At 49.1% G+C, this 13,839-nt stretch overlaps 1 protein-coding gene across 9 annotated transcripts in view; it reads right to left on the reverse strand.

Annotated features, from left to right (window-relative positions):
- LTBP2 (latent transforming growth factor beta binding protein 2) overlaps positions 1-13,839 on the reverse strand; it is a 160,068-nt gene that overhangs the window by 54,673 nt on the left and 91,556 nt on the right. For all 9 annotated transcript variants that reach the window (XM_059723087.1, XM_014611321.3, XM_014611323.3 and 6 more), the window contains exons 4-8: positions 11,105-11,286; positions 9,395-9,565; positions 7,207-7,407; positions 6,095-6,360; positions 4,212-4,314 (exon numbers count right to left, since the gene is read on the reverse strand). In XM_059723087.1, coding sequence (XP_059579070.1) covers positions 4,212-4,314; positions 6,095-6,360; positions 7,207-7,407; positions 9,395-9,565; positions 11,105-11,286 — 923 coding nt within the window. The remainder of the gene's footprint in view (positions 1-4,211; positions 4,315-6,094; positions 6,361-7,206; positions 7,408-9,394; positions 9,566-11,104; positions 11,287-13,839) is intronic.

The following is a 13,839-nucleotide window of genomic DNA, read 5'->3' on the forward strand; positions in this document are numbered from 1 at the left end:
ATTCTTTTCTACAGAGCCTTTCTGTGGAGACCAACCAGCTCTTGCTTATTTTAGCTGAAACTCAGGCTAGCTGGGAAGGTGCAGAGCTTCCATGTGCCTCTCTATCTTCTTTGAACACGTCCCTGATTCGCTGCTCTCTAAACAGCCCCACGTAGGGCAAACCACAAGGAGCAAGTCAGAGTGGCTGTAAAGCAGATACATGGTAAGGACAGTACAGGGAAGAGCTGAGTTGCTCTAATGCAAAAAGCAGCGCTGAGCTGTTGATGGGCTTTTACACTAGTGTTCTCATAGCATCTGACACTAGTGCTTCAGGCAGAACTGAGGCAGGGGAACAGAGTCATCTTACCCATTTTCTGAGTGCCATCACTGCTCTGCCCCTAGTTTCACTCCAAGTTTCCTCTAACAAGGGCTTTCAGTGTCTGAGGAAAGACAGTTAGAGACTCTTTTCTCCAGTCAAGGTACTGGTATTCAGAAGCCTTCCCCTTGATGCTTAGAGTTCATCACTCTGAGTTGTCCCCACCTGAGGAGCGTCCAGACCCCATGTTCAGAGCCTAAATGTCTCTTTCAGACCAGGCCTGCATTTTGCGCACTCTCCAAGTTGTTAGACCATAACTCAGTGATGGTACATGCTCTGTGCACCTCTGGCATTTCAGGTGTCAGAATAGAATTCCCAATTCTGCTTGACTGACCTGGGGAGTCCATGAATCAGGACCCAGACCTGACAACTCTTGGAATTTCAAACATTCCAGCAACCAGAGACAGAAATGGCAGAAACTAGCTCAGTGTAAACACTTTCAAATGTATGGAAGTGCAGCCAGGCGAGGGCTAGACAAATGGAGAACTTGTTTGGATTGACTTGCTGCCCGAGACACTGATTTTTAGTAGAGTCTGGATACGGCCAGACGTCTCTGCTAACTTCAGTTTTCATGTGAGGTGTGTTATAGTGTGCAGGAAACATCAGAGAAGAAACTGAGGTAAATGTTCCACTAAACTAACCTGCTGCTCCTGTCCCACTGTGACCACACTGTGCTATTACATTTAGTTATCCTTTTTTCTTAGCACCAACCAGCAATGTAGGCACTTCATGTGTAAGGTCCATTTCCCCAAGGAGATTGCAGTCTAGAGAGACAGTTTACCAGTAAAGGCTGGGGCATGATGGGACCAGGCTGGGATGTTTAGCTGCTCCAGTGTATTTGTATATTTGTTTTTTCAGTTGTCTAGCTTGTTGAAATGTTAGGAAGGCCATGATTTTCCAGTCCTCCTTGAAGAGGTATGTTTGAGCAGGGGCTAGTAAGAGATGGGTGGAGACATCCAGCCATTTCCAGAGAGCTGGAAATACGCTTTGCCTATGTTAAATCAAAGCTGATGGTAAGGCTTTTGAGAGGTGTCAGGGGATGGCCTGAAACATGGGATTGATGGAAGGAAAAAGGGAGGGAGGAAGATTTGTCAGGAGCAAAGAGGTAGCTCTGTGAGTTATTGTTTAAAAGTGGTAATTGAATCTGTGAGAGAAGAGGAGATGAACCTGTGAAAGGGCCAAGGCTATAGGTCTATAGACACTCAAACACATTAGTTTAACTAGCGTTGTTGAGCATGCTACCGGGGTGGCAGGTTAAATGAATGACCTACAATATACAGAATGATCGAATGGCCCCTTCTGATCTTGAATACCCTAGAACTTATTTTGAAGGGAGTGATCTGAGAGGATGGAGGCATGTAAGCCAAGGGAAGGTGAGACTGAAAAGAACAAGAGATGATTGGCAAATATTAGAGTAGCCAAGTAGCCAAGAAGTTGAGTAAGAGAACATGGGAATAATGGCCTGGGATTTGGCCAGGAAGAGATCAAAGACTATGGAAAGCAGCCTCAGTGGAGAAGGGAAGTGAAAGTCTGACTGGACATTTGTGTTGTGTTGGTGAAGGAGCTGAGTTGCTGTGATGTGTTAGCCCAGCATAAGTTCAGGCTGCCTGTAACAAAAGTCTAGGAGTTAGGACCATGCACAGCAACACAGCTATTTCTTCGACTTATCAGACTGGATGAGTCCTAATTAGCTTCCATTCAGGGGTGTCTTGAGTCCCTCTGTGGGGGAGGAACAGGGAGAGAGTGAGTGTCTGTGGTAGAGAGAGGCAAGGCAAGGCTCAGGAGAAAGCATAGACTGAAGCTGGTTTCCTACTCCTAAATTTCTAGTAGGGCAAACCCCAGGCAGGGTAAGAGCTTGGACACTAACCCAGTGGGTTGTGGTGTAGTCCTAGGTGAGCCTTTGACCACACCACAGAAATGCTGGGATAAATTAGGACAGGTAGGGAGAGGGTCTCTTCTGTAGCCAAGGTGTCTGTTACACCATAAGACACCTATAACTGTTTGCCAGCCCGTATTCTCTTCTTACTCCATGACTAGCCCAGAGGCCACTTCTGCAAGCTGCCTGGAAGCTGAAGCTCCAGCAGAGCAGTACTTCAATCCAAAAAGCTTCTCCAGGTGGAGGAGCCCTTCCCCCACTAACCGCAGCCTGCATTCCCTGAGTGTTATGCGGGGGGGGGGGGGGGGGGGGGGAAGGGGTGTGCGCGTGCGTGCGCGGTGGCATGTCTTCTTCAGTCCAGTCCCACACTAAAGCTGCACGTCAAGCACAGCATCTATTTCCATACCACTCTGCTACTGGGCTAGGGTCCTAGAGCAGGAAGCTTAGCAAGGTGGATGTGATAGCTATCATTTCCATGACTCCTTTGTGTGATCAGAGACTTGGATTAGCTCAGTGACGGTGAACACCCCTAAGAGAACAAGTGCTATGGGTTTCCTGTAGATGATGAGTGCTGCCCCTATGCTGTACCAGCAGCTGGAAGGACCAGTTTCTCCTTTCCCCCAAACAAGCTTTCAGGAGTTTTTGGCTGGACAAATCAGCTCCTTTCAAATCCCCTCCCTTCCTCATCCCACCTTCCCTTATTCAAAGTCCAAGAATGGGGGGGCGTCAACCTAACCATGGGCCAAGAGCCAGCCAATCCTGAAGACTCCAAACCTCTCCTGCCAACCCTCCCCAGACTTGGTACTCTAATTTGCTTGGCTCCATGCTAGCCAGAGGAGAGGGGCAAGCACCATCCTTTTGAGAACAGGCAGGGGCAAGCATACACCTCTGAGCATTATTTTACAACCAGCAAGCCCTTGCTAAGCAGCCAGGATCCAGTGACTTGTTCAGCTGCTGCTAATTCTGTGTTTCTCCATAAGACAGAGGACTGAAGAACACAGCACTGATAGGCTGAAGACCATCCCACCCTCCTCAGCAGCCTAGAATCCTACAACCTTACCCAGTCCCTGAAGACACTCTGCCATACTGAGCTTTCCAGGAGGTCAGTGTCCTGGCCATGCTCTCCCTTGCTTGAACTCTGGGATAACCAGACAAATGTGCCTGCCCACAGGGAGGGGTGTGAAGCAGCCATCCTGAGCAGCATTAGAATCATTCAGTCCACAGGAAACTCCCCCTACCCCCAAAGGGTGTGATTTCTTCCCTGGAAACCACAGCACCCCAGGAAGCAGCACTATGGCATGGGTCCAGTGCCCCAGCAAAGCAGCTGAGGATTCCCACTCCCTCTCCCACCATCCCCTGTCAGTGTCCATCTCTAGAGACCAGAAAAACAGAGCTGGATTCCTGTGCCCCTGGAATGGACTCTGAGTGTACTCCTGCCAATTGTTTGATGTAGTGTTATTTCCAGAGCCCCTGCCAAGCCCGCGTCGGGCCTAGAGCAGGCCCGTAACTCTATAGGGCCAAGTCTACAGCCTCCTAGGCTAATCTAGGGCTGTACCTCCTAAAACCACGGCCCTTGTTTTCCTGTTTCTCTCTCCTAATGTATCTGGCAAGGAGCAAACCACTGGCTGAGTTGCGGTTTTACAGGGGCGGTTTGTGGAGAAAGTGCAGCGTTCTGAGCCAGCACCCAAACCAAGCCGCTCCTCCCTGGCGCGTGGGCTGAAGCCAGAGCAAAGCAAGCATCACTCTGGATGCTGTAAGACACTTTCCTCCCCAGGGGCCTTTGACAAAAGACCTCCAAACTCTAGGGGACCTGAAGTATTGCCTTGTGCCTCCACAGCTGTTGAGAGCTGCCCCTCTGTTCTGGATCCTCCTAGATTGCACAGGCCCTGGAGAGAAAGCTCAACTTTGTTTATTGAGAAGTCACAGACTGTCACTCTGTATTCTTTCATGGAAACAGTCTTCTCCTGCAGCAGCACTTACCTGGTCGAGGAGGGCATGAGATGCATCTGTTCACTCCCCAGAAGAGCCCTATGCTGCCACAGCAATCCTCAAACTTGGTCAAACCCAGCAGTGGGTTAGCACACTAAGGAGGGAAGGGGAGAAGAGAAGTCAGGTGTCTCAGGAAGAGGGACTGAGCCATACAGTCTTTCCAGCTGCTGTCTGCCTCTCGAGCATAGCAGAACCCAAGCCAGGGCAGTGTGACAGGATGATAAGGGGAATATAGCCACACTCCACTGTGAAGGTGGGAAGCAGAGTCAGCACAGGGGATGCCTGCCTTCTACTAGACACTAATACAGCCTTCACCACAAACCTCCCTGCAGGGACAGACCAGGGCCAGGGATATAGTTTAAGACAGTAAACAGTCTCACAGACAGACAAATATGAGCCTCCCCGTGACTGTGCCCTCTGGAGGAGATGGAGGCACTATGCAGAACAGAGGGTAGGCCAGACATGATATTTCTCAGCAAAGCCCTGGATAAGGCAAGTGCTTGTTCTTAGCCATACACTGATTAACCAGTGAGATGGGTGCACAGCCTCAGCCCTTGGGGGGTCTTGTGGTCAGGCGCCTTTGTTTACTTAATGAGTCTCTCTTTCCCCTAGCAAGGCCCTCTGGATTACAGGCTTCCCCATTAGAGCTGAGCTGTCGCAGTCCACAGGCCAAATCTGGCCCTCATCCATGTGAAAGATGGCCCCATGCCCAGTGCTCACATTCCAATCAACTCAGCTTTAGACTGCGATGGAAGAGACAAACACTTCCTGCCTGGGCTCCTCGCCGTCACCCAGTCTACTCGGTCACAGCCCTGGCTTTAGTTAAACAAAGTATGAGCACAGCAAGGGCAGCCCTTCTGCCCATCACAGAGCTCCCCCACGCAGGTGTATGAGATCCAAGAGTGAACAAAGGTCTCTTTAACTTGGCCTTTAAACTGACCACTTGCAGGACATACTTACTGGGGCTGAGGTCGGCTTTATGGAACTCTCAGCTTTATGGAACGCACAGCTCAATGGGGCTTTTCCAGCCCTTTGTTCACATGTAAAATGTTTGGAGCCTGATCTCATTTATTTTTGCTTTAGGAAATTGTTAAGAATTAATCCAGCTGAAAACGTCTTGGATGGAAACTAGTAAATGATGGGAAAGAAACCAGCAGGCAAGCAGCATGAGAGCTGAACATACTCTGAGAGGGAGAGAGGGAAACAGCCTGAGCTACCAGCCTGTAGCAATCATCCACGGGATTCACAGGTGTTCAGCTGGGCCCCAGGGACCTTCAGTACTTTTCCACTGATGCAACAGAATCACAGAAACTCATGGAAAAAGGCAGAATAGAAAGTACAATAAATGGAGAGCAGAGGCTAGAGAGCTCATTGCGTGCTTCTGGTTCCTAAGTTCTAAGCAACCTGCACAGGAAGGCAACATTCCATGAAAATTAGACTCTTGTTTGCTACATGAGAGGGAGAGGAATTTTCCTATGCTTTATATATTTTCTACAAGAACCAGAGCAGATCCAGAAATGTTCCTATAAATAGGGCTATTTTAAGGAGCCAATGTATGAAGGACACCAGGGCTGAGCTATGCAGTCACAGGGCACGGCATGGTCAGGGCAGCCACTCTACACAACACTGACAAGCAGGGACAAAGGGCTGTTTCTCTCCTGGTGGGTCACACCCATGAAACACATCACTGCAAAGGCATCTGGATGCTGCCCGTGTGTCACTTTAACCAGCCTGCCATCCACATAGGTACTGTACATGTTCTGCTCATATCACATGCATGCACTACCCTATACAGGTATGCCTGCACACACCATACATGCATATGGTGCTCAACACATGCCTGTGCTTCAAAGCAGGACACATTCAGTTCTTACCTGTCCATTTATGGCCTCTTGAAAACACCTTCCCATAATCTCTTGGGGCCCCTGCTGCTGGCCACTCTCTGTGGTGATGCTGTTGCCATTGCCATTGCTGTAGCTGTATTGTGTCCCAGTTGGTAGCTGAGACATCGGTACAGCCTCAACACTGTTCTCTTCCGATTGTTCGGAGTCGCTCCGCACTCTGGCCACCTGGTGGATCTGCACAGTGGCCTCTGGAGGGTGGTTGATGTGGACATTCACCAGGGAGGGGTTTAGAGAAGCTGGAAGATGAGTTTAGACCAACCTTGTAACAACTGGGCTACGCTTGCCCCCTCACCTGCTTGGCATCAAAATAGCTTCTTGCCTGCCAAAAGGTAACAATGGAGGGGATACAGACCTCTCTGGGATGCCCACACTGGGTAATCCAGAAGGAGGCCATGTCTTGGAGGAAAGCCTTTGCCTGCTCTCTTAGCCAGACAACCTCCATGGGCCTTTTTCAGTGACCTAAAACCAACCCCTCAAGACTCCCCAGGACACTACTTCAGCTCATTATGCTGTGTTACTGAACAGCTGTGGTGAGGGAGGTTTGATGCACAATTGAAAGAAGCTAGAGTTTCCATGGCAGCATTCGCAAACTCCTTTCAGGACTTAGACTGCTCAGCACAGAGGGTCAAAATCTACCTATTGGGCACAGGGCCAGCTCCTACTGACTTCAGCCATGGGTGCTTTCCAAAAAGAGAGAGGTCATACAGACCTTGGTGCCCCTCTGTAGCCAAAGCTTTGCCCACTCAGGCTCTTGACCCTCTGTACCCTCATGCAGTCTTACTTGTCCCTGTGGGCTCTCACAAGTTCCCACATGCACCTGTGTGTGCCTGCACCCTATCCTGCTACCACTCACTGCCAGCCCTGCTCCAGAAGCCCTGCTTCTAATTACTCACTGGTCTGGAAAGGAAAACATGAGACACTGGAATACATGGATACCTGCTTCTGTTGCTGGCTTCAGAGGGGACTTGAAGCATGTGCTCATTTACTGGAGTGTGGAGAGAGTAGAAATGTTTAGCCACAAGGCGGGGAGATTGTGGGCATCCTGGAAGAGGGAGCTGATACCAGGATGGAGTGGCACTCACCAAGCTGGTTGGATAGAGGTAGTGTATAGGTGGAATGCTTCATGGAGCCATTGGCTGGGGTATTTGGGACTCTCCCCGTTTGTTTTTTTTCCAGTTTTGGAGCTGACAGGTGGCAAAACTTTCCTGTGGAGTTAGATGGGCACCAGCACTCATCTCTGCCCACACAGCGCCCTCCATTCAGGCAAGGGATCTGGCAGAAGTCTGCAAGGCAAGAAGAAGTCTGCTTAACAGAGGTCTTACTTACTCCCTCTAGCCAGTGAATGGTCCCAGGTGCTTTGACTGGTCAGCCTGGCAGCCTTCCCTTTAATACTCAGCAGAGAGCCAGGACCCATCATTTTTTGTAAGCCGCCTTGGGATCTCTACTAAGAGTCTCTAACCATCAGGTAAGAAAGGAAGCCACCCACCATGTCCTAAATGCAGCATGCAGCAAGTGCCTTCAGTCAGAGGCTGAAGCAGATCAGTGCCCATTTGGGCTTAGAGCAGGGACAGGCAATTATTTCGGGTGGAGGGCTGCTTACTGAGTTTTGGCAAGCCATTGAGGGCCGCATGACAGGCAGCCAGGAGCAGATAAATATTAATTTTCTTAATTTTGGGAGGGCCTCGTGGGCCAAACAGAATGGCCTGATGGGCTACATCCAGCCCCCAGATCACATTTTGCCCACCCCTGGCTTAGAGACTCATATACCCAGCTGAGCATCCCACAGACTCAGGATGGTATTGCAGGCACCAGCAGGATCCCTCAGAGGGGTGGGAGCTAATATAGCATTACATGGAAGAGTCAGCTTAATCCTTGCCCTCAGCTTCAGACCTTGCAAGAAACCCCATTTGAGTGGGATCACTATTCATAACAAGCTAGAGGGAAGTTAGTGGGTGGAGGAGGGAGACAGAAGGCAAAGGTCTCTGGGTCTGAAACCTCTCTCTGTGCCTGTCCCATGTTGGTCAGCAGCTGATGCTGTGAAAGAATGAGATGAAGCACAAGAGTCAGAAAAACAGGAGCAATCTATCTGCACAGGCTTAATGAAGCATCCATATCTGAAACCACAAGTTGTCCCTTTCAAGCCTTGTCACAGGGTTGGATGAAGAGTGTGGTTCAGTCTGTCCCAATGACAATGAGGCTTTGCAGGAAGCAGAGTTTTCTAACAAGTCTGTCTTTCTGCAGCATTCAGTGAGACACTCCTGCTTCAGGCCCTCGACTGTCTGTTAGGTGCAGGCTAGGAGATGGGTACCCATCATGATCAAAGGCCTTTGCTTAGAGATTACTCATCCACTTGGCTCAGTCCTCAACTCAGCCAGAGTTTCACTCCAAGCTGCCCTGGTTTTGTGGGGCGTGAGCTTGTCTTATCTCCCTCAAAGTCACAGAAACTGGCACTGAAATGGTTCCTTTTTGGGTCCCTCTAGTTCAGTGATTCTCAACCAGGGAGCCAGGCAATGTTAGCATTGCTAGGTGTGCAAACATGATTCACACAATAAACTCAGAGATTTCAGGTAGGAATCTAGAGTGTTCAAAACATTCTGTCCTGTTGTGATCTTTCTGAGTTCTTTGCAATAGAAAAATTAATCTATTATTTTTCTGTAGTCAAAAAGAGTGAAAACTAAGAGCTAGAACTGTCTACGGTGTGCTTTGCATCTAGTGAAGTTGGGAACCACTGTGTTAGTCCATCTCTACCTCAATGGGATTGTTTTCCACAGCCAGCTTCCTGGCATGAAGGGCAGATGACCAGCTCTGCCCAACTCACCATATGGCAAAGGAAATCCCTGGGCAGACCCATTATCTGTGAAACAAGAGGAAAGTTTTCAGCAGTTCAGTCCATTGGAACAATTCACAACTTGCAGCCAGCTCTCCTGGCTGCCATGTGAGTGAAAGGAGAGAACAAGAGGAAATTAGGTGATGAAAGTCAGCCCCAAGCCTGGATGCCAAGGAAAGCAGCAAGCTGGCTCTGACCGGGAGTGGGGCTGTGAACTCTGTCTGTTGCTGTGACTGAAACCCACGTCCTCTTCTGATATGTGCCTCCAGAGAAAGTGAAGGTGTAGCCCCTGACACGGAGAGACAGATGTTTTTCTAGGCAGAGAAAAAGGCTGCTTTCCTGAGCTCTGAGTCTGTAGAGGCTTCCCTCTTTGAGAGAGAGAGAGAGGGACAGGAAAAGGGGAATCCAGGAAAAAAGATGGCTGGAGGCTCAGGGATACTCACAGATGCGGAAGCCAGACTTGGGGTCATGGTCATGTCCCCCTTGGCTGTACAGGGTGGTGGTGTGCCCTTTCTCACAACTATTGTAGCAGCGGCCACTCCGGCAAGTCTGTTTGCAGATCGTGGGAGTGAAGACAATCTTGATCTTCCGGATCTTCTCCGTCAAGTTGGCTCCTGTGAGAGAAAAGGACAGTGAAAAGGGGAAGCAGCATTGCCAAGCCATAGGGATGTGTGTAGCCCTCACTGCAGAACACCTACATGGTAGGCAGGCACCAGGGCAGCTGTAGCCAAGCATCCTCTCCAGCTGGGCTACTGCTTTGGTATCACTGCAGCAAGGGAGCCTCTTTCAGACTCTAATGGAGTCTGCCTGCCCTTTGTTCCTAATATCAAGCTCAGACTGTTCCTCTGATTCTGGACACTGCTTTGTGTCCTGTCAGCACTAACTAGGGCTTTTCTACATGGGGACATTTACCAGCAAGATTCTCTCTCTAGTTTTGCCAGGATGACTCTCCAGGGAAATGCTCTATAAAAGTGCATTTTTCTGGATTACCCAATTCCACTTCCAAAGCGACACATGCTAATCTGGAAAAGGTGTCTGCATGGGACATCATACCAGCAAAACCAGAGGTAGAATTATACTGGTATCATTGAGCTGTGACAGACAAGCTCTGGCACATATCCTGATTTCTAGGTATTTACCTAGACATTTCCCTAACGTTTCCAAATTAGCCAAAAGAGGTGGGTCACTGGACTTCAGGCATCAGGCAGAGCTTTCCCATAATCCTGAGCTAGCTGGCTATGTACTACCAGGGACATTAGAAAGCCTCAAGAAGCAAGCCCCGATCATGCACAGCTTATGAGTTAAATAACTGCAAAAGACATGTTGAGTGTGTTTTTATCTATCATTTACTGCATCTGAGCCACACAGCGCTTGCTCCACAAGCACCATCTTCTAAACTGGAAGTAATACAGATGCATCAGCGCAGTGCTCCCTCATGCAGTAACTGAGTGGTATAAACATCTCCTTTATATCTTCTCAAGCCAGAGCCCATAAGATCAGGGTTTTTTCTTGGAAATCTCATGTAGTGTGTATTGAGCAACTTTCCCTTACTTTTTTGCACCTTACAAGGTATGTCAGTGGTTATACACTTAGAGCCAATCATATGTCAGGGAACTGCATCATTCCTACCCTTTGATTGGGTAAGGCAATTCTCTTCCAGTATAAAGACTTCAGTATAATTGGCTGAAGCAATTCTCTTTCAGTATAATTTCCCTGGGAAAATTGTGCTCACAACGCTCCTCTCCTTCCCACCTTATATTTCACCCTCACAAAATGGGGCTGCTTCTCCAAATCATAAATGGTCTTCCCCAGTTTCCCACTCTCCTGCCTGCCCAGTGGCCTTGTGCAGGGAAAGCAAAGTCCTTTTGCTGAATTCTCTTGCACTCGCTGCTTTCCAGCAGGCTCTTTCTCCTCACCCCAACTCCATGCATCTCTCCACATTGCTCATTTCCTTTCCCCAAGGCTCGCCTTTGCACTTTGAGAACTGAATCCCAAAGCATGTAGCCTACAGCCCTCTCCAGGGTATCAGGCCGATGGCCTCAGCCTCTGTGTACTTGCTATCCCTCATCATAAATGCAGTCAGTGTTATGCCTTCCTGAGGAGATTCCACAGAGAAGAGCCCTCAGAGATACTGGTTGCCCAGGAGGTCTTACCCCATGGAGGTATTGCATGCTCTTGAGAGGCTGCATGCAGTCCAGAGTTTCTCTGTGCATGTCCATTCCCACTGGGCAGAACATTGGATGTTAGCTGAGTGTTGACAACTGGGTAGCGCCGGACAGTGCGTGAAGACCCCGTGTGCTGGGAAGAGACAGGGGAACCCATTCTGTCCCGAGTCCTGTGGAAGAGAAAGCCAAGCTAACATCCATTACAGGTGATTGTAGTGTACTGGAGGTACCTACAGCACCTCCACACCCTATGCATCATGTGCTAACTCATACTCCTCTGCCCCTGCTATGCCATGTTTTAGCAAAAGCTCGATCTGTAGGACTGCCCTGAGCTTCATTCATTTCAGACTCCTTCTGGTCTTCCTGTTTCACTGCAGGACTCCCTCCAAGGGCCTCTCCTAATGCCATTCAGGACACATTTTCCACAGGGCTTTCTAGCACACAACTGTCTGCCCTCACAACTACCACAGCAATGTGCCAGTACCCCCAGATAATAAAGTGTTTGGCAAGGTCATTAAATGAAGTTATGGATACCAACAGGCAGGCTGCACCCACCTCCCTAGAAAATATCATAATTCAAGCACCAATCCCAATGCCAGTAGCAGCACAGCTGTCTTCAGCTGTCCCCACTTTATGCGCACAGCTGTCTTCAGCTGTCCCCACTTTATGCATGGACTACAGCCCACAGCACTCAATGTAAGATAAATCTCTCTGATGAGTGCACACAGTTGCTGAAAGGTGCAGGAGAGCTGCAGCATCCCTGCACCCCCTAGGCCAGAGATAGCACAGACCCAGGGGATGGATAAGATACAGTGATAAGAGGGAAGCTGTAATAAAGTTGAGGCTGCAACTTGACTCACCCTGATGTGCTGTAGGTGTCACAAGAGAACACCAAAACCCTCTGTCCCCACAGTCAGACAAGCTGTCAAAGCACCCAAGCACCAGGCAGTGACACCAAGTCTGCTGTCTATGTGATCACACTCAAGTCTATCCCACGGTTGCAATGCCAGAACACAATGCACCTAGAGATGATGCTGGAACCATTCCCATGCCCCAGTGTGGGAAGTTTCATGCAGCAAGGGAACAAACACACTCTGAATAACCAAGAAAAACCAGTTTGGAACTGCTCAAAGACAGACAACCTCTTCACCACTGCCTGGAACACCAGCTCTGCCGCCCGTCCTTCTGCACATCTCTCAATTCAACTTCTGGCAGGAAAGGAGACTGCAGGCTACCTCATCCAAATGAGCACCTTCCCCAATTCCTCTCACTGTCCTACAGGCTCTGGACACAGGTTCTCCAGACAAACCTAAGACCTGTGCACTGAAGTGCCCAAGCAGAGGAAGACATAGGCAGCACTGACTGCTCTCCCACAGCATATTACAAGAACCCCCACCTCAGTCACCACAGGGAGCAGATTCAGTCCTGTTGGCCAATCTGCTTGGTACAGTCATTTCATCTCACACTTAGGGTTCATTATCTTTTAAACTGTCACACCTGTGGTAAGACACCAGGTGCCTATTCCTCCAAAAAGGTGGAAACAGCACCAGGTTACAGCTGTTGTTCTAGCTGGCATCCATTTCAAATTAATCTGATAATGAAAATAATAGCTATGCTATCCAGCTGCTGAAATCTGCTAGGAAGTTGAAAGCTGCCTTCAGATCTAGTCAGGCTGTTCCTTAGGCCGGTCTAATCTCTTCACTCTTTCAGACAAATGTGGGACAGCTTTTCAATAAGGAAACAAAGCTGGAGCTAACATACATGCACCTCTGCCCTGGGTGTAGTCACAGGCGTGGAGGTGTCCTAGCGCTGTCTTCAGCCTATTCCCAGCAGCAGGGCTGCTTATACACAGGGTATCTGGGCAGCTCAATCAAGTCATGCCTTTCTCTCAGTTGTCTTTTTCATTACACATCCTATCTGAGATTGTTGATGACAAGTATTTACAGAATTTGCAGGTTCGTTAAATATGGCAGGGAGCGCTTCTGCCACGGCTGTTACGGCAGTTGGAACTTTCAGAAGTGATTTATGAAGTTGAAATAATTCTCTGAGCTTCGATGCTGCCCTAGGGAGTGCTGGGGTCAGGAAGTGCACTGGCTCTCTCTAACTCACCCTTCCTTTAAGTGGTTTTTTGCATGTTTATCTCACTGTGGGAGCTTCCTCGGAGGCATATGTTCTCAATTTCACGTTGGGCATTGGCAATGACCAGAGATGCAACAGAAATAGGAGCCAGTCCAAGAAAACAAACAAACCAACTATGGCCCATGAGTGTCATAAATGAAGCAAACATGACAAAGGGACTCAGTCCCACAATATTTTTCAGTCATTTCATTTATGGGTTTTGGCATTTTACAGGAGCCAAGCAGGAGAATGTGAAGTCACATCCTGCTCCCAAGGCCAAGCTGGTAGCATCCACTCTGCTCCCCCAGAGCAGAGTTCTCTGTATTAACCCAACTACTTGCCTTATGTCTTTGGCTGCTCCCTTCACAGTCCCATGCTGCTATACTAGTTTCCACCCCCCCTTCACTGACCAGCAGCACTGGGCTTCCAGGGGTGTTTCATCTTTTTCAACAGATGCCTCTAGTCACTCTATATTCTACAGCAGGGGTATTAAACACACAGCCCCATCATCAGGCCCCAGTGCTGGCCCTGGGTCTGAATTGACCCAGCCTAGCCCCATGGACAGGGCCAGGACACGCACTGCACATCTGACCACTATGGGAACT

The sequence above is a fragment of the Alligator mississippiensis genome, chromosome 2 (genome assembly GCF_030867095.1).
Source record: "Alligator mississippiensis isolate rAllMis1 chromosome 2, rAllMis1, whole genome shotgun sequence".
NCBI classification, from domain to species: Eukaryota; Metazoa; Chordata; order Crocodylia; family Alligatoridae; genus Alligator; species Alligator mississippiensis.